General features: G+C 41.7%; 2 protein-coding genes across 5 annotated transcripts; one reads left to right on the forward strand and one right to left on the reverse strand.

The window, feature by feature from the left end:
• Positions 1–4,896: 4,896 nt before the first annotated feature.
• c15h10orf53 (chromosome 15 C10orf53 homolog) lies at positions 4,897–5,450 on the forward strand. The gene is made up of 3 exons (XM_030747836.1): positions 4,897–4,990; positions 5,078–5,197; positions 5,324–5,450. The coding sequence occupies exons 1-3, from the start codon at positions 4,897–4,899 to the stop codon at positions 5,386–5,388; spliced, it is 279 nt and encodes a 92-aa protein (XP_030603696.1). The 3' UTR covers positions 5,389–5,450.
• A 2,502-nt stretch (positions 5,451–7,952) lies between these two features.
• On the reverse strand, positions 7,953–26,427 carry ogdhl (oxoglutarate dehydrogenase L). Of its 4 annotated transcripts, none has more exons than XM_030747832.1 (24): positions 26,329–26,427; positions 25,509–25,721; positions 24,950–25,120; positions 24,072–24,174; positions 23,069–23,077; positions 21,212–21,327; positions 20,946–21,100; positions 20,285–20,431; positions 20,102–20,192; positions 19,846–20,025; positions 18,316–18,444; positions 17,984–18,163; positions 17,748–17,900; positions 17,027–17,129; positions 16,747–16,875; positions 14,394–14,544; positions 11,490–11,617; positions 11,234–11,412; positions 11,065–11,136; positions 10,454–10,579; positions 9,500–9,572; positions 9,248–9,411; positions 9,004–9,158; positions 7,953–8,906 (listed from the first exon to the last, which is right to left on the reverse strand). In XM_030747832.1, the coding sequence occupies exons 2-24, from the start codon at positions 25,719–25,721 to the stop codon at positions 8,783–8,785; spliced, it is 3,051 nt and encodes a 1,016-aa protein (XP_030603692.1). In that variant the 5' UTR covers positions 26,329–26,427; the 3' UTR covers positions 7,953–8,782. The 4 variants fall into 4 exon arrangements, with proteins under 4 accessions (XP_030603692.1, XP_030603693.1, XP_030603694.1 ...); XM_030747833.1 differs by having other exon boundaries at positions 26,302–26,413; XM_030747834.1 differs by lacking the exon at positions 26,329–26,427 and adding an exon at positions 26,086–26,158.
• Positions 26,428–27,081: the final 654 nt, after the last annotated feature.

Raw genomic sequence — 27,081 nt, forward strand, 5'->3', positions numbered from 1 at the left:
TTATTGATGATGTGACTGCTGATAGAAGTAGCAGGGTGAATTGTGAAGTGTACAGGGTTATACTCTCTGCTTAGATTCAGCCAAATGCAGCAAACCTGATCAGACAGCATTTCACAGTGCAAATGGAACCCAAAGGAACCCAAGAGTTTTTCAACGCAAAGAAATGGGATATTCTTCAATGGCCAAGTCAGTCACCTGACTTCAACCAGATACAGCATGCTTTTCAGTTACAAAAGGTAAAGCTAAAGGCAAAAAGACCCACAAACAAGCAGCAGCTTAAAGTGGCTGCAGTACAGTCCAGATAAAGCATCTCAAGGGAGGAAACACAGCATCTGGTGATGTCCATAGGTTCTAGACCTCAGGCAGCCATTGTCTCCAAAGGATTTTCATCCAAGTGTTAAAAAACAATCCCCATTTTTAAATTATGTTAATTTGTCCAGGCAGCATGGTGGCGCAGTGGTAGCACTGCTGCCTCACAGTTAGAATAACATCTGGAAGGCCTGGGTTCGATTTCACCTTGGCCAAGGCCTCTCCCTCTCTCTGTGTGGAGTTTGCATGTTCTCCCCATGCTTGTGTGGGTTTCCTCTGGGTACTCCGGTTTCCTCCCACATTCCAAAGACATGCACTTACTGGGGTTAGGTTAATTGGCTAATCTAAATTGCCCACAGGTGTGACTGAGCGCGTGAATGTGAGTGTGAAAGGTTGTCTGTAACTCTGTTTTGGCCCTGCAACAGGCTGGCGACCTGTTCAGGGTGTACCCTGCCTCTCGCCCTATGACAGCTGGGGTAGGCTCCAGCCCCCCCGCGACCCTGAACAGGATGTGCGGAAGCGAATGGATGGATGGATGGATGTTAATTTGTCCAATGAATTTCGAATATTTGAAAATGGGGGACTGTCCACAAAAATAGCTGTAATTCATAAATAGCTAACGCAAAAATTTTGTCAAACTACTTCAATCACATATTGATTGCACTGACTGTTTGATGTAAATCCACTTGTAGACACAAATCCAACTTAGTCTTTGTTCAACAAATTATCGAGCCTGTAAATGCCCAAAAACGTATTTTTTATCTGAATTTTCTTCTGAATTGAGAAAATGCAACATTTGTATTCTGTAGCAAATGAAACTTACAGCAATGTTCCTTTTGGAGTCATAAACTTATTATGACCACAGACCAGTGAAGTGAAAAACACTGATTATCTCTTCATCATGCCAACTGTCAGTGGGCAGGATACATTAGGGAGCAAGTGAACATTTTGTCTTCAAAGTTGATGTGTTAGAAGCAGGAAAAATGGGCAACTGTAAGGATTTGAGCGAGTTTGACAAGGGCCAAATTATGATGGCTAGACGACTGGGTCGGAGCAAAATTGCAGCTCTTGTGGGGTGATCTGCAGTGGTCAGCATCTGTTAAAAGTGGTCCAAGGAAGGAACAGTGATGAACCAGTGACAGGGTCATGGGCAGCCAAGGTCTACTGATGCACATGGGGACTGAAGGCTGGTCCGTGTTAACCAACAGATGAGTTACTGTGGTGCAAATTGCTGAAAAATTCAATGCTGGTTTTGATAGAAAGGTGTCAGAATACACAGTGCATCGCAGTTTGATGTGTATGGAGCTGCATAGCTGCAGACCAGACAGGGTGCCCATGCTGACCCCTGTCACCCACCAAAAGCGCCAACAGTAGGTACACGAGCAGCAAAACTGGGCCATGGAGCAATTGAAGAAGGTGGCATGGTCTGATGAATCACATCTTCTTTTACATCACATACATTTCAGGGTCCATGAGTGTTGCTTACTTGGGTAACACCAGGATACACTATGAGAAGAAGGCAATCCAAGAGAGGCAGTGTGATACTTTGGGCAGTGTTCTGCTGGGAAACCTTGGGTTCTGCCATCCACATAGATGTTACTTTGACACGTACCACCTACCTATGGATAATGTGCACTGCCACAAAGCAAAAATGGTTCAGGAATGGTTTGAGGAACACAACGATGAGTTTGAGATGCTGACTTAGCCTCTAGATTCTCCAGAACTTAATCCAATTGAGCATCCAAGGGATTTGCTGGATAAATGAGTCTAATACATGGAGGCCCTCCTCACAACTTAATTCAATTCAACTCAGTTTTATTTATATACTGTAACACTAAATCACAACAGTCACCTCAAGTCACTTAACTTACAGGACTTAAAGGATCTGTTGCTAATACCTTGGTGCCAGATACCACAGCACACCTTCATGGGTCTAGTGGAGTCTATGACTCGACAGGTCAGGGCTGCTTTGGCAGCAAAGAGGGGACCAACACAACATTAGGCAGGTGATCGTGATGTTATGCCAGATCAGTGTAGCTTCTTATCAAAATCATGTATTGCCTATGTCATATATGACATGCATCCTGGCCTTAAGAGGCTCCTGCAGGCAACCAGTCACTACTGGCTGGCAAAGACTTACCATACACATATCTAATACATATGCCTTCATAGTAGTCGTATGTATTGAAGCTCAGTTCATGTAGCGATGAGTTGCTCCAGACCATGTATGTGCCATCCTGGAGGGGCTGGACTATCTGTGCAACCTGAATGGGCCGCAGATATCGTCTCGTGTTACCAGCAGTGACAAGGACACCAGCAAAAAGCAAAACTAAAGAAAAATCAGTCAGGAGCAATAAGGAGAGAGCAATGATCTGTGGTCACCACCTGCAAAACCACTCCCTTCTTGGGATTTGACTTTGTTGCCTTTCCAGTGCACCTGTTGTCACTTCTGCCAAAGCAGGTGAAACGGATTCACAATGGTTCATGCTCAGATTGGTGCAGATACCAACAGATTGGTATCCCTTAAGTTTAATGGCTTTGTGTTATACTTTGATGATCAAGTGGTCCCTTAATTTTTCATGTTGTGGAAATTCTCTTTTCAATTCAATTCAGTTCAGTTTTATTTATATAGCGCCAAATCACAACAGTGGCCTCAAGGCACTTTATAGTGTAAGGTAAAGACCCTACAATAATTTCAGAGAAATTTCAGGAGTCAAAACGACCCCCTGTGAGCACTTGGCGACAGTGGGAAGGAAAAAGAAGAAGAAGAAGAAGAAGAAACAGCCTTTATTGTCCCACAGAGGGGAAATTTGGGTGTAACAGCAGCCGCAGTTATTATAAATATAAATAAAGATATAATAATTTACACTATTAAGAAAAGAATATATATAAAATCAACAAACAATATTAACCTTAATACTACTAATAATAACACTATATACAATGTACATGATGTGCCTGTGTGTTGAACCTTAACAGGCCGGACTATTTACAGTATATTATATATTATCCTACATTGTGTAGGCTATTGTGGTTTTTGTTGGGAGCAGTGATGGTTATAAAGTCTTACAGCTGCTGGGAGGAAGGATCTGCGGTAACGCTCCTTTGTGCATTTAGGATGCAGCAGTCTGTCACTGAAGGAGCTCTCCAGCTCAGCAACAGTTTCATGCATGGGATGGGAGACCTTGTCCATCAGTGATGTTATTTTGGTCAGAGTCCTTCTGTCTCCCACCACCTGCACTGAGTCGAGAGGACATCCTAGGACAGAGCTGGCTTTCCTGATGAGCTTGTCTATCCTCTTCCTCTCAGCTGTAGACAAGCTGCTGCTCCAACATACTGCTGCATAGAAGATGGCTGATGCCACCACAGAGTCATAGAAGGTCTTCAGGAGTGTCCCCTGCACTCCAAAAGACCTCAGCCTTCTCAGCAGGTAGAGTCTGCTCTGACCCTTCCTGTAGAGCGCATCAGTGTTATGAGTCCAGTCCAGTTTATTGTTTAGGTGAACACCCAGATACTTATAAGAGTCCACTATCTCAATGTCCACTTCCTTGGTGTTCACCGGTGTCCGTGTGGTGGTTCTGCGCCTGCGGAAATCCACCACCAGCTCCTTGGTTTTAGCGGCGTTGATCAGGAGGTGGTTCCGCTGGCACCAGTCCACAAAGTCCTGAGTCCACTGTCTGTACTCTGAGTCATCCTCACCTGTGATGAGGCCAACTATGGCAGAGTCGTCAGAGAACTTCTGCAGATGGCAGCGTGGGGAGTTGATGGAGAAGTCTGCAGTGTAGAGGGTGAAGAGGAACGGTGCCAGCACAGTTCCCTGTGGGGCCCCCGTACTGCAGACCAGCCTGTCAGAGACACAGCCCTGTGTCCTCACGTACTGTGGGCGGTCAGTGAGGTAGTCCAGTATCCACTCGGAGATGTGGTGGTCCACTCCTGACAGTTCCAGCTTGTCTCTCAGAAGTCCTGGCTGGATGGTGTTAAAAGCACTGGAGAAATCAAAGAACATGATCCTCACAGTGCTCCCTTTTAACAGGAAGAAACCTCCGGCAGAACCAGGCTCAGGGAGGGGCAGTCATCTGCTGCAACTAGTTGGGGCTGAGGGGAGAGAGACAGGACAAAAGACACACTGTGGAAGAGAGCTAGAGATGAATAATAACTAATGATTGAATGCAGAGTGGTGTATAAGCAGAGTAACCCCCCACCCCCCAGCAGCCTAGGCCTATTGCAGCATAACTAAGGGATGGTTCAGGGTCACCTGACCCAGCCCTATATACTATAAGCATTAATAAAAAAGGAAAGTTTTAAGGAAAGTCTGAAGGTAACTTCTCATTTTAAAACCCTTTTTCATTTTCTGACTGGAGCAGCTCACAGTGAGCAGAAGGTTAGGACCACATTCTTAAATATGCAGTAAACATTTTTGATATACCTCTTTATAATAATATCCATTTTTTTGATTAGCAGTGAGCCTGCAGTGGCACACTGATGGTTGCAGATTGGTATTCTCTTTCTCTGACCTGCCCAGATAGCTTAACCATGTCAGCAACAGATGCAAACGGTACCAGTTACCCAGGTGACACACAACAAACAATGCCGGCAAATGCGCGAGTCACGCTTTACCACGGACCTTATGAATCCAGCGGAGTAGTACAACACAGGACCTTCCGCCTTCAGGGTCTCCAGGGTCTGTTTCCTATCTAGTTCTATTATGATTCATGCATGTCAAATTAAACTGTTTAAAAAAATTAAGACCAATTCAATGTGCCTGCAGCTGCTTTGAGAGCGCGCGGGCATAAGTGCGTCTTGGAAGAAACACGCGAGTGGAATATTGTAGAGCTCGTGGTCAGCGGAGAAGTCGTCTTCCGCTGCAACATAAAGGAGCTGGAGTTTGGTGAGCCTGATTAACTGCTGGGGTGTATGTCTAGGAGCTACAAATCACCTGTAAGCGATACGTCATGATGATGTCATTCAGTCTGGCAACTTTCTGTGTTTTTGTTTTGTTTGCCCTCCCCAAAAGGTGGAGATGGAAAACTGGATCCTCTTTGCAAAGAAGCTGTTGCTGCAGTGGAGAACGCTTACTGAAAATAACTTTTAAATTACAGCATATTTTAAACAAACGGTCATTTTATAATTTAAGTAAAAAAACAAAAACTGTATATAGGATGCAGTTACACTGCTGTATGAATTCATACTGTATATACACTCAAAGGCCAGTTTGTTAGGTTTACGTTTAACTACTCCTTAACAGAAATGTTTAATCAGCCAATCACATGGTAGCATTTCAGTGCATACAGGCATGTAGACAGGACGACATGCTGAAGTTCAAATTAAGCATCAGAATGGGGAAGAAAGGTGATTTAAGTTACTTTTAACATGTCATAATTTATGCCCATGGCATTACAATGAGAAAAAATAAATGGTTCGGGATGCCCATAGATGAGCTGGACAGACTACCTAAGTGTACTCCTCCTTTGCATCACCTGAAACCAGCACCTCATCACACTGTCAACAGGAAGATATTTTGCAGCTGTTTCTATGTGGTAATGCAGACAAACACTCCACAGCCACTTTATTAGGTACACCTATTTAACGGGTCATTAATGCAAATGTCTTGTCAAAAAAATCACATGGCAGAATTTCAGTGCACTTAGGCATGTAGACATAGCCAAGATGACATGCTGAAATTCAAACTGAGCATCAGAATGGGGAAGAAAGGTGATTTAAGTAACTTTGAATGTGGCATGATGTTGTTGGTGCCAGATGAGTCGAGTATTTCAGAACCTGCTGATCTCCTGGGATTTTCATGCACAACCGTCTCTAGAGAAAATATTCAGTGAGTGCCAGTTCACTGTGGCAGTGGGTGAAAATGTCGTGTTGATGCCAGAGGTCAGAGGAGAATGGCCAGACTGCTTCGAATTGATATGAAGGCAACAGTAACTCAAATTACCACTTAGTGTGCTCTTCTGCACACTAAGGTATGCAGAAGAGCATACCTCTATAGGCTTCTCTTGTTATTGTGTGACCCTTTATTATATTTGAGCTATTTTTAGCATACTGTGTGACAAATTTTGCCAGAGCTGACAGGCTTAGGAAAAGCACAAGTAAATAAACCAAATAATTAGTCACTTGTTAAACATAAAAGATAATAACAATACTTGCAAAATTAAAAACTGTGTGGGGAAAACAAAAATTGCTTGGTTACACAAACCAACCATTTTGTATTATGATTACGTGAGTGTTTGTGTCTGTGTCATGAAATGTACTTATCAATGAGGGCAGAACGCCGCAGCTCTGCGCATCAGAAGCTAGAGGCAGGCAAAGAGAGCCCCAGGAAGCCCAGGCCACCAGCAGCCCATCAAGACCTACGAAGACCCGCGGCCACTCATTCCAAAGACAACCGTACACCCACCCCAGCAGACGGGGGAGGGAGGTCTCAGACGGAGTCCCTCCATTCAAGGAGCAAGGGCACCAGAGAATCTGAGGCAACGAGAAGCCAGCCCCCCCCAGCGGCCAGCCCCCTGCACGGGCCGGCAGCAGGGCCCCAGGGCCCCGGCACCCGAGGACCGCCCAAGCCCCCACAGAGCACCCCCCCACGCCAAAGAAGCCAATGCAGCCCTGCGCCGCAGCCCTCAGGGGAGCAGGCCACCACCCACGTCAGAACATCCAGCCCCACCCAGGAACCCGGAGGTACCCACACCCCAGGGGGGCAGGGGGGAGGAGGCAACCAGCAAGGAGTGGCCAGGAGGCAAGGCACAGACCCAGACCCAGGTGCAGCCAAACATACATCCACACGCACACCCGCAAGCACACCCATGTACACATTTATGCACAAATACACATACATACACACATATAGACATAGATACACCATACGTACACATCCACTCACCCACCCATACACACGAAGACTGTGACAAATACAAAGACACACATTCATCCATAGCTACCCACCCTCTGGAGGTGGGGCGAGTGGAAACCACCCCAGGGCCAACACTGACCCCAATACGCCGCCAGCCCGGTCCCCAAGGAACCACCCGACCCCCACCCCGGGTGAGGTGTAAGAAATCGGGGTGTGAGATGACCCACCCCCCCCTCCCCGCGCCCAACTTGTAAGTGTATGTGTTTATGTTTGTGAATGAATGAGGTGTATAGGTGCAGTTAAAATTGAGGGGGCAGTTGTGCCACAAGCACCAACTGCTGGTCGTGAGTACTCACCCACACTCGTTCTTAAACTATACGATAAAGCCACTGTAGATGGGGAAAAATATGGAAAAAAAAGTCACTGGACATTTTCCTCCTGACCATTAACTCACCTCACTAGAACTCTATTTGGATTCTTTCTTGGATTAAGGTCTACACAGAAAATATTGGGTTTATGGCCATAAACCTTTTTTAGGGCATTAGTGCTCGTAATTTCTTTTATTACAGATTTCTATAGGAATTGAAAAAGAAAGAAAGAAAGTAAGCAGGATTGCATTTTCTTGTCAACCGCATTTTTAAGAGGCGATCTACATAACTGAGATTCACTACACTTATAAGTGTGCTGGTTCACAAAACAGCCCACATACATTTGAAATCATGTTTATAAAATTAATAAAAACAGAAGGACAAAAAAACCTGGAAACAATAACTCCAAGATCATTAAATGATTTGCATCAGTGAGCAAACTTTATTTCATAGATCAATCGGTGACCACCTGCACTTGTCTGTTCAGTGCATTTGTTCCATAAAACCATACACTATTTATTCATCAACAAATTATCACAAAGAGCATTCATACATTAATACATATTTATTGCTATTTAAATTATTCACTGTAAGTGCAGTTATTTCAGCACCCATATGAATATGTGGCTGTGTTTCCATTACTAAACAACTAATATAAACCTCTGTTAAGTCACTAAATATGAAAAATTATGTTTCAACATGTGTGGTTAAATCTCCTAGCTGTAAATAGGAAAGGTAAGCTCCAGTACAGCTAAACAAGAAGCACAATTTTAAGGAGCTTTTCTAATGCAGAGTGACTAATATCATTTGTGTTTGATATCTGGGGGATTTTAATGTGACAACCAAGCATCAATGCTGCTCTCCGAGCATCCGAAGCTGTGCTTTGTTTATGTGTGTGTCCCTCAGCTTCCAAAGAAAAAGCTGAGCCTTATGTCCTAAGTAGAAAACATGGTTACAAGTCTCTGTGCCAGCTGGCTCATGTCTCCTGGTGAAGTGAGGTGTGACAATAAATACACACTCCTTCACTAACAGCTAAGGTGGCCAAACAAAAACAGGCACTAAAACCTACTGATGTGTTAAATTTCAGCACAGTTTTCATACCTGTGATATGTGATTCAGAGTAATTGTTCAAGCACACCTCTGGGGTGTTTTATGGCAGAGGGTCATTAAAAACTATAGTCTAAGTCACATCAAAACGATGGTTTTAGAGATGAAACAGCGCGTCCGACTGTCTTCTTTCAAATCTCCATTACAAGTTTCTGTCTTGGAAGGCGCTCAGGTTGAAAGCAGTGTCCATGAACTTCTTCAGCTCATTGAGGTGAGTGGATTTGTTTCCTGTCGCAGGTGCGGCCGCAGGGTCTCGTCCCACATACCTGAAACAAACAGTTAAAGGGTTGTCACCTGCAATAAGAGCTCAAATGTGTTGCCTGGTCCTCTAAGTAGAAGTAAGATGTTAATAAAAACTCTTACCAAATGGGTTTCTTGTTGGCAACCACTGTGAGAAAGCGTGGTCGGACATAATCATAGTAACCCATGTTCTTGTGTTCCTCCTGACACCAGACAAGCTCAGCATTGGTGTACTTCTCTGCCTCTTCTCGTATTAAGTCAAACGGGAAAGGAGAGATCTGAGGGGGGGAAACCGAAGAATGGCTGATGAAGAAATGACCAAACTGTGTCAGTCTAATTTCAAAATGAGGGGAAAAGGACTAAAAACCTGTTCAAGTCTGATTATGGCAACATCTCTGTCCAAGTTTTGCCGTTTCCTCTCTTTAGCCAGTTCATAGTAGACTTTGCCTGTGCAGAAGATAACCCTCTTCACTTGGCCTAGGCTTTGACTTGCAGGGCCCTCATTAGGAATCAGTCTCTTGAATTTAGTGCCTGCCCACATGAAATATTGCACATAGTAATAAATAGAAATGAATACAAAATGCAAAAGGCTATGTCACACTTTAAAGTAAAACTCTACCTTTGGCAACATCATCAAAACTTGACCTTGCATCCAAGTGCCTAAGCAGAGATTTAGGAGTGAAAATGATCAGCTGTTTTGGGAGGGGAAAAAAAAAAGGAAAAAGTTTCAGTCAGTGACAAACAACAGATTGATCCTGTCAGCCGTGTCTTCATTGTGTGCACTGAAAAAACTCCAGAGGAAAAAAGTTTTTATCTCTTTTCACGCTAATTTATTACCAACATATAGCACGCAACATCAGCACTGGGAAAACAAAACAATTCTTTAACAATCAAATAAATAAAGCCCTTTGTGCTCGGTCGACCAAGTCCAGAATTTCAGAGTTTTTCCATAAAAAAAAAAAACAATATTATCCCCTGTAGGCCTTCTCCCTAATTTGCTCTGGAACTAATTTTCTCACGCTTCGCAAAGCATTGCATTTATGTGCAACAGGGGATCAGTTAAGATATTCACTGTGGCTGAAAACTGTGAGAGACTGAAAAAAGAGCTGTGCATATACAAAACAAAACAAAAAAAAGACACTTTACACTTCAAAACTTTAGACCCAAACTAATTCTACTTCCTTTTTTTAAAAGTGCAGGAACCAGAACATACAGACTGCATTTGTACCTAAATTATGTATATGTCTGTAAATTGAGTCTCTTATTGAATCATGGTGGTGACATATTGTACAATAACACAGTCATTATAATAATATGTCTAGCAAGGAATGGCTGGTAAAACATAACACCTCACACTAATGACCCAAGGAAGACAAAAAATTCTGCAGGATAATAAGAGGCGTACCATCGATTTATCATTCAAGACAAACGTGGCTTCTATGCGTGATTTTAGAGTAATCTATGCAAAATGTCAAATGTAAAAAAATATATATACACTACATGACAACCACAAATGCAAGCTAAGTATGACACAAAGAAACCATACTGTATCACTGATGATGTCACACTTTACCGGTTTTCTGAATGGCATCAGAATCTGTCGCCTGAGCACATGACAGTAGTTAGCAGGTGTGGAGCAGTTGACCACAATCCAGTTACAGTCATACAGCTGCTGGACTTCAAAATCTCCACTGATGTCCTTCATGAAAATTGTATAAATGATATTAATTCAAAAGTTAATGAATATGAAAACAGAAATTTTATTTAGATCTACTTGTGGCAATGCCATTTTCTCATAAATGGGCAGAAGATGTAGCACATAATTGTGTAAGTGCACTGTATCTCTCTCCTACACGCACGTAAGTGTACACAGAGGACAGAGAATGTTAATCCCCACTAATAGTTCGATCAATATCCCATCTGAAGATGAATCTGGTAAGCTTCTGCTGATACAGCCTCCTCTATGTTCCCTCATAGCAACTGGTCATTTGGGACATGAACGCCAGCACTTGGGGCAATAATGAAGAGACGTTTCAGCTTTAGAGAAATAGGCAATCCCTTAAGTGGCCATGACATCAGCACAGCCAATAAAGCAGGAAGTTAAAGAATGTTAACACCAGTGCAATGTGCAGAGAAATAAGTGCAATAAGAGGCAACCACTTGAGCCAAGGCATGTGAACACACAGGGATGTGATCTGGGTCATCTTTGGTCATTTGCAGGAAGCGTTCAGGTCGAGCTGACGAATGCTCTGGACCCTAAAGGACAAATCAAGACACAAACAGTAATGACAAAATAGAAAATGAATTTTGTTAAAACAAATCCAACAGTGTCCAAATTCAAAATTGATCTCACCATTCCTTCCATTCCATGTGGCAGCAGTAGGACAATGCCATTGTTGCGAACCCACTTGGCCTGTCCTGAGCTAATGAACTGGTCAATGATACACTGGGCTGTATTGTGAAAGTCTCCAAACTGGGCCTCCCAGAGGATCAAAGCATTTGGACTAGCCATGGCAAAGCCGAGCTCAAAACCTGAAGTCATAGACATCAATATTCAGAACAACGAAATCTCCTGAGCATGCTATGCAGCCGGTGATGCCAAGTCTTACCTAGAACTCCATATTCTGATAATGAGCTGTTGCATACAGTGTAAGGTGCCTGGTTCTCCCACAGGTGGTTCATGGGAACACAGATACGTCTGTCAACCTCTTGGTCATGCAGAATATGATGACGGTGACTGCGAAACAGAAGAAGTGAAACAGAGGCAGAGACAGTAAGGCCTCAAACAGGCTTTCAGAAACAAGATTATGAGACGCCCTTTGAAGTTGTCCATGCGGCAGCTGCCCTTTCAGTTAAACACTGAAATCTAGATGCTAACAAGCTCAGTGAGCTACAGCTGGGTTAGTTTTTAGAATTATAGCATTACAGTGTTTACCATGTTTGCCTTATTCGTTAAGCATGCTATTATTACCAAACTGAACTGCGCTACAAATATCGGAAAGGACATCCATTTAATTGTTGTGGAGATTTTTTTACTTGGAAAAGAGACTGAGAGACTAACAAAAATAAATAACACTAACTCAAATAACCACTTGTTACAAACAAGGTTTGCAGAAGAGCATCTCTGAACACACAACACACTGAACCTTGAAGCAGATAGTCTACAGCAGCAGAAGACCACACCAGGTTCCACTCCTGTCAGCTGAGAACAGAAAACTGAAGCTACAATTCACATGGGTGCACCAAAATTGGGCAACAAAGGATTGGAAAAACATTGCCTGGACTAATGAGTTTCAGTTTCTGCTACAGCATTTGGATGGTAGGGTCAGAATCTGGTGTAAATAACATGAAAGCATGGATCCATCCTCCCTTGGATCATCAGTTCAGGCTGCTGATGGTGGTGTAATGGTATGAGGAATATTTTCGTGGCACACTTTGGGCCCCTTAGTACCAACTGAGCATTTCTCCACAGTGACCAGAGTTCAAATGAGCACCTTTGGGATGTGATGGAACGAGAGCGATTTGCATCATGGGTGTTCATCCAACAAATCTGCAGCAACTGCATGATGCTATCATGTCAATATGGACCAAAATCTGTGACGAATGTTTCCAGCACCTTGTCGAATCTATGCCACAAAGAATTAAGCCAGTTCTGAAGACAAAAGCAGGTTCAAGGGGGTCTAACCCGCTAACAGCAAGGTGTGCCTAATAAAGTGTATACAGAGTGTATGCAGTCATTAATGATCATGGTGAAAACAGAACTTACATTTTCAAAAGGTCCTTAACCCAGGAGATGCACTGCAAGGACTAAAGCCTGTGTTCCTAGCTCATAAAGGCACTCGGTGAGGCGTACTCTCCTCTCTAGTGATCTTCAGTCAGTATGAAGCTCAACAAGAGTGGATGGGAGCAAAGACCCAAACATTAACAAGTTCTGCCAGTCTGCTCACTCCAACTAAGGAATCATCCTTCAAATCCGGCATGATCAGACAGTCACTTAAACCCCTTTAAGATCACTTTAATGACATCTACACATGTGCATATACTCACACATACACACAGTGCTGGATGTTATGTAATATTAAGGCAGAATAACCACAGACAATAACCCAAATTACTGTCTTGAATGCAATATATTTCCACCAAGAAGACTAGATTATCATGATAGCATTCGTTTAAATAGTATTGCCCATAATTATAGGCTAATGAGGGCTCCAAATGTACTGCATAATTGCCTTGCTTGATCCTTAATCTACATTTGGAGAAGACATATTTTCTCTTCACGAAATGTGCTTATGAAAGAACAACAGCATCTATTGCATTAATTAAGGTAGCACACATAATTTCACATTTCATTTTCACAATTTATTTGCCTACAAGCCACAGAGGGGGGGGGGGGGGGGGGGGGGGGGGGGGGGGGGGGGGGGGGGACTTATAAGAGAGCTTTCTCTTTAATTGCCTCAAACAGCATGCCTACCTTTATTCTCTTTATTTCCACATACACTCACAAAAACACATACAGTTTCTCTGCCAGGGGGCCCCATTAGTCAGGGAAAGGGGTGCACGCTGAAGCACACGCAACCTATCCAAACACGACGACTGAAACTATTAGTCCACGTTGTTACGTACATCACAGAAACGCAAGCAGACCCACTCAACTGTAACATGCCAATATGCTCAGCTCCTAAGCACTATGAAAGGAAGCAGAGTAGAGGGGGATGAAAAAAATAACTGTACGTAAGAGGAAGAAAAAAAGCTGAGGTCAAGTAAGAGAGCAAACACAAAGAACTGAATGCGGATTAGCAAGTGATACAGAGCAAAGAGTGGATGTAACATTTGACTGCGGTCATTTTTTTTTTTTTTCGAACTAGGCAAATTGCATTGCTGAAGGGCACATTGGGACAGGAGAAGCAGATGTCATTGGTAAATGTGAAGCAAAAGAAAAAAGCCTTCTAGCCTCTGGTTAGTTAGCGTGATGTATGTCGCTGTAAGCTGAAGCAGGGGGTGTCAGTGAAGATGGGCTGGTAGAGAAATGATAGGGGACAGACGAGACAGGCACGGTAAAAGGGAGGCTGGTTTTGTTCATGTGTCACTCGTTCCCTCTATACCATGACAACACCATGTGGGCTTCAGCGTTCCCAGGAGACTGCACTGACGTCTTTTGTCTGTCAAACTCACTATGCCACCCTCCCCACACCCCTGCTTACTTAATTTACTATCTGTAAGATTGTGCCATTTACCCTTTAACTATGCTTAGAAGTGCTGACAGGGAAATATGATGAATCTTTATAGGTACAGTACACTAATCCAGAACTGTATTTTTTTAAAACTCGTGTTCAAAAATAATGACTGGTGCGCCACGGTTTTCTTAATTACATAAGGAAAAAAACAAAGTCAATATACCTAAACATCTTTTGCACACTTGCACAGAGCTCTACAACAGCCTGTGGCATCAGCGTGATGATTAAACATGATGATTAAAAAAAAAATTAAAAACTCACTTCTCACAGACTCACCTAAAGGTGCCCCGTTCAACATCTTGCCCGCTCAGTCGTACATGTATGCCATCTTTGAGAAGGGAGCCAAAGGCCATGTACTCTCCTAGAGCCCAGTCCATCTGACGATTCTTCACCAGGTCAGCTCGACCACGCAGGATACGGGTCACACCTGGAGAACCAAACCCATAAACACACAGGAAAAGGAACAAACATTATTTCAATATTTTGCATCTGAGCACCGGGGGGCTCAGATGCAACATAGTATTTTGACAACATAGTATTTTGACCAAAATACTATGTTGTATGGGTGGAACAGTGGGCTGGTGGTTAGCACTGTCGCCTGGCTTCAAGGCTAACTGGGGCCTTTTCATGTTCCTCCCTCAGTCCAAAGACATGCATGTTGGGTTTAGTGGTGATTATAAAAATCAGCCATAGGTGTAAACGTCTTTCTCTCTGTGTTAGCCCTATGACAGATTAGTGACCTATCCAAAATGTAAACCATCTCTCACCTTATGACAACTGGGAGAGGCTCTGGCCTGCTAGCAACTCTGAATTGGATAAGCAGTGAAGAAAATGGGCAGATGGACAGTGTTGTCAATAGAATTTAAAAATTTTTTGTTAAATCAGTTAGCGAAAGGATGTGTTATGCAGATTTATGTAATTTAAAAACTTTTAACATTAAACTCACAAGTGTGTATGACCATGTTTCCAAATTCTGGTATGCTTTGTAAAGTGTAAATAAAGTAACAACAGGAAAAGAGGCTTTGCAAATCATTGAAATCCCTCTATTAAAACAGTAAAAGGCCAACGTGCTGATTTTGAAACATGTTTCCTTTACTACTGAACTGTATCACTGCTTCTTTGTGTTGTCTTTTGATAACACTTCAACAGCCAATTGCTGTAGGTCAGGTTGACCATGAAGGACATGGTGAAATGTCTTAGAGAGTTTTCAAAACTCGGCCTCACTGACCGTAATGACCCACACCCTTTTTCACACCTTGGCTCATGTGACGACTCACATGATCAATAGTGAGACAACAACCCTCAGGACCACCTCCAAGGGGACAATTTACTGACTATTTATTGAACTATTTACCGATTTAATCTTTCACAGACTGGTGAACCCATCCATGTCTCTACATCTGAAAGACAGCGCCTCCATGAGATGCTCTCTTTATATCCAGTTTTGGTTCTAATTGACCTAATTGCTCAATCACACTAGGGTAAAAATAGGACGGCAACCGTTTTGTGGGTAGGGGCATGGGTGCAGGGGTAAATAAATAAATAAATCTGTGGTTGCCCAGTGATTGCATTGATTTATTTATTTTTTTTTTCCCCCACATTCAGCGACCAACTGCAAGTAGTTACACTGACTGGTGACCATTTTCAACATTGACTACTTTCAATTGCAAGACAACCGCACAGATCGCCTGGTGGAAGCAACCCGTCAGTCAGATTCAGAATGACTGCAGTCCCTCTCAGACAGATTGGTGAAGGTTTGCAAGTAACTGCCGTCTAATTTATGAACACAGACAGAATGTCAATATGTTGCAATCAATCTGAGTCAGTGTGCATTGATAGGCGTAAATGTATTTTGGTTATATTCCTATATAAAAGCAAGGCTGTGCTAGTGCCTATATCACTCTGTAGTTAAATTGCTATCCTGGACCAAGTACATCACGATTTATGGAGGAATTTCTGAGGTTTGAGCTGAACTCTGAAACTAAGTAGTAAATGTGAATTTCTGTTTACACAGACAGCAACAGATTTGTGATTTTTGCTGATTTATCACAGTTAATATTACAAACAGATTGCATGTAATTGCCAACTTGACCCCATTCAATTGCAAACTGATAGCAGCCTGACTCTGACCTATTGCTGTTTTATCGCCATCATAACAAACCAAAGTTGCTTTGAAGATGGCAATTGATTGCAAGTGGTCACAGACCTGATCCCCATCTTCAAAGCAACTGTTCCAAAGGCAAAGAGATTGCAAGTTCACTCCACAAGGTTTCAATAATTGTGGTTACGCTGCAGTCTCTCCACCACTATTTTGACTAAAGGGAAAACAACCTAATTGCAAGATTCTCCCCAGGTGTCTTTTTAACAACTTTCAGTCATACAGTATTTGAGGTCAAACACACAAATAGGTTACATTAAATTAATGTAAAATACATTTTTTTGTTGTTCATTTTACAAAGTGGTGCAACCTTTTTTTTTTTCTGGAAATTAGGTTGTAGAGCAGCTGACTGTGTCTGTCACCATGCATATACATTACACAGATTACCAATAATACTGCCACCATCCCTATTACCATGGCTGATCCTCTGTCTCACAGCTTTGTTCTCTGGCACAAAGCAACCAGACTCACCAGGGTGGATCTTAAAATCTTCCAGAGGCACTGAGCTGGCTATCTGGCCAATGTGCTGCAGGACCTCCTCGTCCAGTCCTGTAGGGAGGCAGCTCATGCTCTTGGGCTCTCCCTCTGCTGTGAAAAAACCTGCAGAGAGCAGAACAATCACTCGAGCAAGGACAAATATGACTCACAAATATTGAAAACAAAAGCTAAAATTAAACACTATGATTTTTATGTTGTTGGGTTCACTTACTGTATAATGAAGTAGAATTTTTTTTCTAAGTGGATAATTTACCTGGCCAAGGGGAGTCAAGCCAGTGCCGAATGTGTAAGATCTTTTCATCTTTAGAGCTGGTGTATGCCTCTTCACATATCTTGTCATATTTTGCAACTTCTTCCTGCAAACACATTTGGTAATAATAATAAATGACACAATTCACCTAATGCTAACTAAGGTTTGTTTGCTTCAATTAAAGACCTAGACTATCCTAAACAGTGTGTAGCTGTGGGTGGGAGGGGGGGGGGGGAGAAAAGCTTCCAGAAGCATTCATGTTTCTGCTTTTGCGATACTACAAATGGAGGATTTAGTGTGAGTCCAAATAGCAGGCCACACAATAGAAAACAATGTCCATCAAAAGCCAGGAGGAAGGGGCTGCAGTATTTCTCTGGCATGTGTTAAAAAAAAATGTTCAGAATGGATGTTATGGTCAAAGTTTCTGTTGTGGATGAGAAACTCAGGCAATTGCATTGAATGGCGCCAGAATAGCATACTTTAACTTCATTGAGCAATATATACTCTATGTGAAGGATTGTGAGGCTCGGTGACTGAAGTGAGGCAGTAAATTGAAACTCAAATACAGCTGTGCTGGCATAACATATTTGGTTGAAGGCTAGGGTAATATCTAAGTGTGATTGAATGCACACAGCCCAGCAGATATACCAAATAAAACTGCATACAGTAGCACCAAGCAATATACAGTATATTTAACAAGAGAAAACGCTACTAGATCACAAACCTCAAATTCCTGCAGTGTCACCACTCCCTCAGCAATAAGCTTTTCAGAGTACTTTTTCAGCACATGCTCCTGCCGGCGGATCTGTTTGTACATCAGCGGCTGGGTGAACATGGGCTCGTCCATTTCATTATGACCAAAACGTCTGTAACAAACCTGCAAAAACAGACACTTTAAGAACAAAAAATCTACACTTAAGTAAGCAGCTGCTTATCTATCTACACTTGGCCGTAGCTGACCAGGTCAATGACGACATCCTTGTTGAACGTGGCCCTCCACTCTGCAGCCACCCGACACACATACATGACAGCTTCAGGATCGTCCCCATTCACATGGAAGATGGGTGCATTGACAACCCGAGCCACATCGGTGGGGTAGGGAGAGGAGCGAGCCACCCGAGGATCTGTAGTGAAGCCAATCTGACAACAATCACATGCCAAAATTGATACACTAATTTAATTTAATTTAATGTACTGCAAAATAACAGAGACAACAGAAGACAGAAATGTTATTGTCCAGCATTCTTTTGAGTAAGTGAGACTGTGTTTAAGTGACACCAGCGGTTCAATACCTGGTTGTTGACCACCACATGGATTGTACCATGTGTGGTATAGGAGGGGAGTTCACTCAGGTGGAAGGTCTCATAAACAACTCCTTGTCCAGCAAAAGCAGCATCGCCATGCATCAAAATGGACATCACCTTGAAAATAATATCATAGGCTTAACAAGAAGCATCTTTTTATCATTTAAAAAAAAAAAAACAGCTACAGTATTGTGCAAAAGTATTGAGCCATCCCTCAAATTTTTTGTTTTACTAGAAAAATTGGAAATTTTGAACCAGAAATTTCAAAATCTGACAGACAGCAATTTTGTGAAACGTGCAAACGTGCATGGACATACAGTAGAGAAGATAAAAATAGAGTTTGTACAGTTCTAACAAGCTTAGAATTCAGTATTTGGTGTGACCACTTTTATTCTTCAGCACAACCTGAACTCTTTTAGGCAGCTTTCTTGTAAATTTTTTTAAGTGGTCTTCAGGAATAGTTCTCCAGGCTTCTTAAAGGTCTTTCAAAGCACTTCTTTGGATATTTGCTGCCTTTTCATGCATTCTCTGTCAGCCCCAAGCAATGACAGAGCCTCCACCGTGTTTTACAGATGATTGTAGACACTCACTCTTATACCTCCTCCATACATGCTGACAATGATTTGAACCAAAAATTTCAAATTTGGATTCATCACTCCATAAGACCTGTTGCCACTGGTTTTCTTGTGTAATTTGGCATACCTCAACCTTTTCGTCCCATTTCCCTCCCTTAAGAACGGTTTCTTGACAGCCACCTTTCCACTGAGACCATTTCGATGAGGCTTCAGTGAACAGTAGATGGATCAACTGAAGGCCAGATGCATCTCTCAGGTCCTGTGTCAGGTCCTTAAGGACATGATTTTTAGATACTGTTCATCTGCTGCAGATAGTTTTTCGGTCTGCCGCGTCTTCTTTTGTTTTCCACTTGTCCAGTTTCCTCAGATTTTTTAAGGAAACACTGGACACCATGGTAAGATATGCCAAGTTTTCAGCTAATAGCTCTTTGGGAATCACCTTGTTGGTGCAAAAAATACTGTTTTTTGCCTGATGAACTGTGTATCTTTGGCATTTTTCCATAAATTTGGCTAAAGAAATGGGAACATTTTATCTGTTTTTGTGACAAAAGTTACAAAGTGCCTAAAGATAAAATTTAAAATTGGTTCTTTGCTACAGTAAGTTGTCTGTCATGTGTAGACACAACACTGGTTCATTCCTTGAGTTAGGTGCTGCTTTTAGACTTGAATGATACATAGGTCAGTGTTAAGTGGCTTAACAAACAAAAAACATTCCTGAAAATGGTCAGGTATAAGGAATGGACTGAAAATGAGTGAAAAAGCAGCCAATGTTAAAAGAAAAGCTTTGAAAGACCTTCAGAAAGCCTGGAGAACTATTATTCAAGACCACTTTAAAACATTACAACAAAGTTTGCAAGCAAAATATTTAATATTAAAAAAAAAAAAAAAGAGTGGTGGTTCAAGACTTTGGCTTACGTATTGTATCTGGTACAATGAGTGTTACCTTCTTTCCCTGAGTGTCTCCTCTGTAGAACTGCTCCGCTTTGGTCTTTCCCTGAACCACTGGATCCACTGCCTCGAGGTGCGAGGGGTTTGCCACGAGTGATAGCGTGATGTTCTTGTCAGTCTCACGGTTAATCCTCTCGTGGTACATCCCAAGGTGGTATTTTACATCACCTGAACCCTGTATGCATGGAGACTGAATAAAGCATCAGCTGCAAGTCCAAATTTATTTTCTCTGACAGTTTTCCACATATCACCTCATCAGCAGCCTCTAATTTGGGGTCAAACTGACAGAAGATCTGATCCAGGTCCTTACGGATCACATTGGCCAAGACATTAAGCCGACCTCTGGAAGTAGAGTTTATATATATATCAAATACAGGGGGAAAATAATTAGATTTATAAACAGACTGAAGCAAGAAATGAGAAAAGCACATTACCGATGAGGCATCCCCATGATCACACTGTCAATCCCTGCACCACTTGAACTGTCTATGATGGTTTTAAGAGCAGGAATGAGAACTTCACAGCCTTCCAGACCAAAGCGCTTCTCTGATGACCACTTTCTCGCCAGGAAGTCCTCAAACCTAGACAGAATAACAGTTCTTAACAGATCTCATATATGGACCACAGATGTTTGTGCTCCTAACAGGTAGCTGTGAACAGCTGGTTCTAAAAAAATATACTGGTTCTGACTGATAATAGCATATGCTCCATTACAGTAATTTATTTTTTACAGTAACATTATGATGCTTTAAATATCTTGTACTCAAGCATTAGCAAATTCATCTCACTACCTCTGTGTGTGAGTGTGTGTGCACGTGTGTGTATATGTGTCATCAGAAATTACAACAGCATAGAACATGCAAGGATACAATAAGAAATATATGCACCCTAGAGAGATCACTTTCAGGACCCTGCAGTGACTTCTGAGATCATTTATTAAAAATGAAAATGAGCTCACATGAAGAATAGCGCATGTTAATTTCCAAAGATGTGCATGAGTTTTGTTTATGTTGTGTGAGTCAGTGTTGTGAGCTATAACTAAAAGTGAGGTATTGTGCTGTCACCACAGTGTAAATTTGTTTATTCACTGCTGACCGTGTGGATCTGATCAGGCGCGCTAGCAGTGTTCGCTTCTCAGTGTTAGTGAACTGCATGATCCCTGGAGTCTCAAACATCTGACGAATCCACTGACACTGGTCCACATTATTAATGAACATAAATTCAACCCCTATGTGACCGCAGTAGGATGCCTGAAAACAAAAAGTTGCAAAGTTTAAAAAAAAAAAAAAATGCACAGAAACGGTGTTATGGCTTCTCCTGTTAATTGGATACATGTATGGACAAAAACGCAAGCAGAATACCTCGAGTCTCCGTATGATTTCCCTAAGTGAAAGAGTCATTTCTTGTCCACCGATGAAGGTGGTATGGGGCAGCTGGAAGCTTCTATCCAAGTCTGACTCATCAAGACCATATAAACCTAAAATAAGACCACATGACAGGCACAATATATGATCTACTGACTGCCCCTGGGCACATACACTTTGCTTTAACAAAATATTCTCCATCATAAATCAAGATTAAAGTTAGTTTAATTTAATCAAATACATCTATTGCAATCGCATTTTGGGGTTCAGCATCACTGTAGTGTATGACCTTACACAAAACAGTATGTCAATGCTTTTAAACAAGGCTTAAGGAAAGCATAACTAATGAACTGACATTAAGTATTGATCAATTTTCAGGTCATTAGTTAGTTTGAAGAATTAAAGTCCTCCCATTTCTTCTAATATCACATATTGTGATGTGTTTGAGTCCATAAATTGCTCTTGTTCCTGTAATGAGACCAGTACTGATTAATCTAGTCAATTAACCCAAAACTGATAAAAAAACAATGTTTTTCTTTGTTTCTAATGTGAGGAAAAAGTGACAATATTTAAGTTTTAACATGCAACTTTATACATACTGTATTTACAGGGTATCCTTATACTCTAGTTGAAGGTATGTGTGTGGAGTTGTGTGTGTGTATATGTAAAAAAAAACAAAAAACAAAAGACAAACTCAGAAGACAAAGAGAGAAACAAAAACAGAGATCTCACTGTTAAGTTGGTGTGAGTATCAAGGGACTATCACTTGTAGTTTAATCTATACAATAGAGCCACAGTGTGAGGAAGGTAAAAACACTAAAAAGAACATCCATCCGTCTTTTTTTCCCAATTATCCACTTCAGGGTCATGGGGGGCTGAAACCTATCCCAGCTGTTATAGGGCAAAAGGTAAGTTACACCCTGGACAGATATGTGTTATCGCAGGGCTAACCCATAGAGACAGAGTCATTCATGCTCACATTTACTCCTAAGGTTGATTTAGAATTGCCAATTTTACTTTGGACTCTGGGAGGAAGCTGGAGTACCTGGAGAGAACCCATTCAGACACAGGGAGAACATGCAAACTCGCGCCAGGCAGTCATTGGACTTGAACCCAAGACTATTGGGGAGAACAAGAAGGCAGGCAACAAGGCAGAGGGTAGAAACTGCACGTTTGTGAGATGCTTTACCCCATTCTTGTGTATTTTTTTTTTTGGGGGGGGGGGGGGGGGGGCAGCCTTGTGGAAGCACAGGAAAATTAAGGAAGCAATAAAGGAAGGGAGCTGGAACTATCGTCCAAGAAGGAGTGCAGGGTATCTCAGACAGGTGTTTATATGCCACAGTCACAATAATGAATCACTAAACAATTGTGATCATTCATTGTTAAAAGCCAATTATCAAGCATTCATGCGCATTAATGCATTAGTAAGGATTTACTAATTTGATCTATGTCATGCTAATATAAATTACAGATACTGCTAGTCAGTCAGAACAAGCAATCTAAAGACATCCTGTCATCCTATGGGGAATTGCAGCACCCATTCCTCACATTTTATAGACAAAATGATTAATTGATCTATCAAAATATAATAAGCAAAAGATTGATTGCTAATGAAAGCAATGATTAGCTGGTCTAAATTAGATTGTAGAGCTCCCTCCAGCGCAGGTTGCAATGAATTAACTGACAAACTTCAAAAGTTTCATTTGAGTTGATTGGTTTGATGACAAAGACTTAAAAAATGAGGAGAAAATAAACAATAATCCATTATAAATTTGTAGACAGTAATGTCACAGGACCTATGGATGTAGTGCACAACATACAGGTACAGTAAGGTTCTGCGATGACAAAGCCCACCTGAGAGAGCTGGTCAAGCTCAAGGTTGCAAGCAAACATAAGAGGAGACAGGTGAAAATCATATTAGGAACACAGCAAAGACAAAGGGCCAAGAATAGACTTGTGTACAATCAGCTGACCAAATAAGGGGCCATGAAGGCTGTCATTAGCTTTCATTAGGGAGCTATAGCCCTGGTGACATTACATAATGCGATGCTATGTCCTGACACTCAGTGATCACTGATAACACCAGCCAACAGAAACAATGTCTCTCTCTCTCTCTCCTCCTTACTATCTATTCCTGTAGACTTCGATCGCTTTCTGTGGCCATCCCACATCCTCCAACCCTCAGTCCGCTAAATGAAATGGAGAATGACAAGAGCTCAGCCTGAGATTAATGGCAGCATCAGGCTGACCAACCAGTATACGGACTTGATAGAGAATGTGATGGGTCGTTTATACTGAAGGAGGAGAGAAAAAAAAAAAAAAAATCACTTCCACTCCTCAGTTTGATCACTTATACAACCCTTGATCTTTAATGCATGCAAAGCTGCACATCTATCTACTGTAAAAAAAAAAAAATAATAATAATCAAAAGTTAGAAAAATTTTAAGATACTCTGCAAGAAACATACAAATATGATTTTATCACTGTAAGACTGAAATCATTAAGCATGAGAAGTATCCTTAGAGTTAAAAAGAAGGAAGGATTTCTATAGTAGGAAACTCATCAGCACAGATACCGCCTCAGGGTTAACCTCATATGAATGCAATAAAATTGGGTCTAAAATAAGGAATCCCATACCTCTTGCACTTCAAATCTAAAACAGAAAGTAACAATATAACAACTGCTGATGTGCATTAAATTATGATGACTGCTTTAAAATAATAAAGCTGGTCTGACACCTGACCAAACTGAAGATAGTAACAATCCTTCAGAAAATTTTCTCATGTCACAATCCAAATTTTTGCTACCTGTTCATGATGTATGATGTGACTGGAATGACCGAAAGAAAACATCTCACCTAATTTATCGATAGTGGTGATCAGGTCGGAGGGAACAAAAGAATCGAGGTCAGCATCCAGGATTCCTAAAGGGTCTAACTGAGCAACATGGTGACCACGGATCTACAGAGAGACAGAAAGGATGAAGAAAAGAGATCAAGAATCAGATAAAAAAATAAATGAGAGAATCTGACAGGCAGAAAAAAAAAATAATAAGCAATTTGGTTTCCACCATGAAACCAAGCATGAACAGCTGGAGAATAAGCTAACACTCAGTTATAGGTCACCCTTTCAGAGAAACGATACCCTTGGGAGAGCTTTTATGTCTATGTACACAAGCACACAGACATTTCCACCCGGATTGCAACAAGCTGGGAATAAAAGTGACGCCTTTGCCAAAAGACAGAATTTAATAAATCCCTCGGATAGTTCCTTGAATTAATTTGAGGGCGATGGGAAATGTTACCACCTGTTTTGTTTAAGTAGTCTCTTTGATTTTTCCATTTTCAAAAAGCAGTCAGGGTGAGAAGGCTGGAGTTAATCTTGCAATTTGCATAACCTCGTGCAGTGACAAACAAGTTGTATATTCCTTTTAATACAAGGACACGCAGCATAAACAGCTTTCTTTGCCAATTGCATCTGTTTCGACAAGTCCAAGTGGAGTTTGTTTGATGTATTTTTCACATACTTGTCAAAGATCTAAGTAGTCAGTCAGCTGTAGCTTAAGATGGATGACATCTTAATTCCATACACAGACAGTGCCTTAAAATTTAAATCGATGGCCGAGACGTGAATCTTATAATTATATCATAAATCAGCATTACACCAAAAGCAGATGCATGTACGTTTCTGTATGTGTGTTCGTTCCTCACAGCTGCGTCAGGTGAGTGTGGCATACCTGGTAAGCTCTAATGAGGGTGTGCACAGCCAGGTGGTCCTCCACCACTTTCTGTGCCATGTCTAGTGAGTGGGACATCATCCGGCCCTGCAGCAGAGCGGAGGGCCGCCTCTCATCCGCCTCGCCAGATGGAGTGGAGGCCTGGATGTTACGGAAGAAACTGTCCCAAGACTAGAGCAGAAAGGAAGACAGATCCATCAAAGGAACACAGGTCTATCTAATATGAATGCTTGGTCAGAAGTGACAGAATAGAGAAAAGTTGGACAAGAATCCAGGACAATGCAGCTGCAGCATATGCCCCAGACAGCTGAACTAATAATAGCATAATTTAACAAGGAAAACCTTATTAAGGTCCTACTTGTCAGTGATATGCAACTGTATTTCAAAGCCAACACTGGCAACATCTTTCAATTTATGTAACTTCTACACAAATTCTCCAGGTATTATAGTTTTCTCTTTAAATTCCCATTCATGGACAAAAGGTATGTTCAACAGATTTTTTTTTTTTTTTCCCCTGTGGCAAGAAACTCATGCTGCGGCTCCTGTGGCACATTGTTACCTCGTGGACGTTTTTATGGTCATCCAGCCATGCGAAATACATCTCCTCCACATAGCGGGAGCTGCTAACCACTGCTGGAAGAGGATCAGTCCTAGAGGAGCAGCCTCTCTTTGGATCGGCCCAGCAACGTTGGGTCAACCCTCCTCCACGCCATGGAAGCAAGTGGCGTCCTCCACATTTCAGCACACCAGCTAATACCCGAAACTGACTCATCTAAAAAATAAAAACAAAAGTGTAGGATAACACTAAAGGTTGTCACGCAGTTAAGTGAACACTGCTGGGCTAAAGTTGAAGATTTACTGTAAAGCCTCAAAAGAATGGGAAATTTTTGTCATATCCCAGGTAAGATTCAAATTCAGCCGTGTTTGGGAAGAGCGCAAATCACACCTAAAGGGACTATGCTTGTCACACAGGATGGCCTTAATGATTGTGATGAGATTCACAGAGATCAGCCTAAAGGACTTAACGCTGTGGAAAAGCCTGTTTCTGCGTAAAATGTTTGCAGATGCAAACCGCAAACAGCGGCGCTCCAGGACTAAGTGCCGCAGTATATGACCGCTGCTACGCTCTTCCTCACCTTTTCCCCGCAGGATTCTTTAGGCGCCTTCGCTCAACATCGCGGGCATCAATGTCAAAACACTGTATATTTCATTCTGCAACTGTTCCACTTTCGGACCTCTAATCCCTTACCAGCATAAATCCTCATAATCTCCGCTCGTCCCTAACATCGCTAAAGCGCAACACGAAAAAATAGTATATATATATATATATACTGGGTTAAAATGTTACCTGCCTTTTTATTTCCATAAATTACCTTTACCTTAGGCTGCACCGCTCTTTGGCTTTACTGTCATCGGAGAGGTGCAAGCAGGACAGGTATCAGTGAAGGTGACACAGATCCAAGAGGAGCCACAGCCTGGCACGCCCCCTTGGTGTCAGGTGACGCTTCTCTGCACAGCGACCAGCCTGCTGCACCCAAAGGTGCCAAGGTAACGACCTATCATACCTGCTCACTGACCCAAAGAGGATTTTCAAAAAAATCAGTTTAATTATATAAGCATAAATAAATAAATAAATAAATAAATATATATATATATATATATATATATATATATATATATATATATATATATATATATATATATATATATATATATATATATATATATATATATTTGTGCTGTGAGCACAAATAATTATAAAGAATTTACTTTAATCCTGTCACTTCTAATCTTTGAGCCCCGGTACAGCGTTATCATCCAGCCAAGTAATTTTGCCTTCTAAGATACATCACACATATGTCAATGTTAATTACATAAACCAATTAAATTTTTATAAAGGCTGAACAAGAGTCATTTGAACAAGGGCTTTCAGATTGATGGGCTTCTACCTTGAGTGGGTTAAACAATAAAATAATTGGCCCTCCTTCCCTCCCTCCCTCCAGCCTCTTTCCTTTCCCCTTTCCAACCCCGCTCTCCTCCTCATCTGGATTTTCATCTTTCATACTTGCTGGCAGAGAAGGAACAGCATTATCAATCATGACAAACACACCATTGAAAGGGGGGATAATGGA

This window comes from Archocentrus centrarchus, chromosome 15 (genome assembly GCF_007364275.1).
Source record: "Archocentrus centrarchus isolate MPI-CPG fArcCen1 chromosome 15, fArcCen1, whole genome shotgun sequence".
Lineage (NCBI taxonomy): Eukaryota > Metazoa > Chordata > Actinopteri > Cichliformes > Cichlidae > Archocentrus > Archocentrus centrarchus.

Bases quoted from the DNA above. Each gene is read 5' to 3' on its own strand.
- c15h10orf53 (XM_030747836.1), top strand. From the start codon at position 4,897: ATGCCGGCAAATGCGCGAGTCACGCTTTACCACGGACCTTATGAATCC. The intron at 4,991-5,077 runs GTCTGTTTCCTA...ATGTGCCTGCAG, and splicing joins CCGCCTTCAGGGTCTCCAGG to CTGCTTTGAGAGCGCGCGGG. The intron at 5,198-5,323 runs GTGAGCCTGATT...CCTCCCCAAAAG, and splicing joins CATAAAGGAGCTGGAGTTTG to GTGGAGATGGAAAACTGGAT.
- ogdhl (XM_030747832.1), bottom strand. From the start codon at position 25,721: ATGAGTCAGTTTCGGGTATTAGCTGGTGTGCTGAAATGTGGAGGACGC. The intron at 11,618-14,393 runs GTGAGTCTGTGA...TCTGTTTCGCAG, and splicing joins GTTGAACGGGGCACCTTTAG to TCACCGTCATCATATTCTGC. The intron at 8,907-9,003 runs GTAAGAGTTTTT...TGTTTGTTTCAG, and splicing joins GCCAACAAGAAACCCATTTG to GTATGTGGGACGAGACCCTG.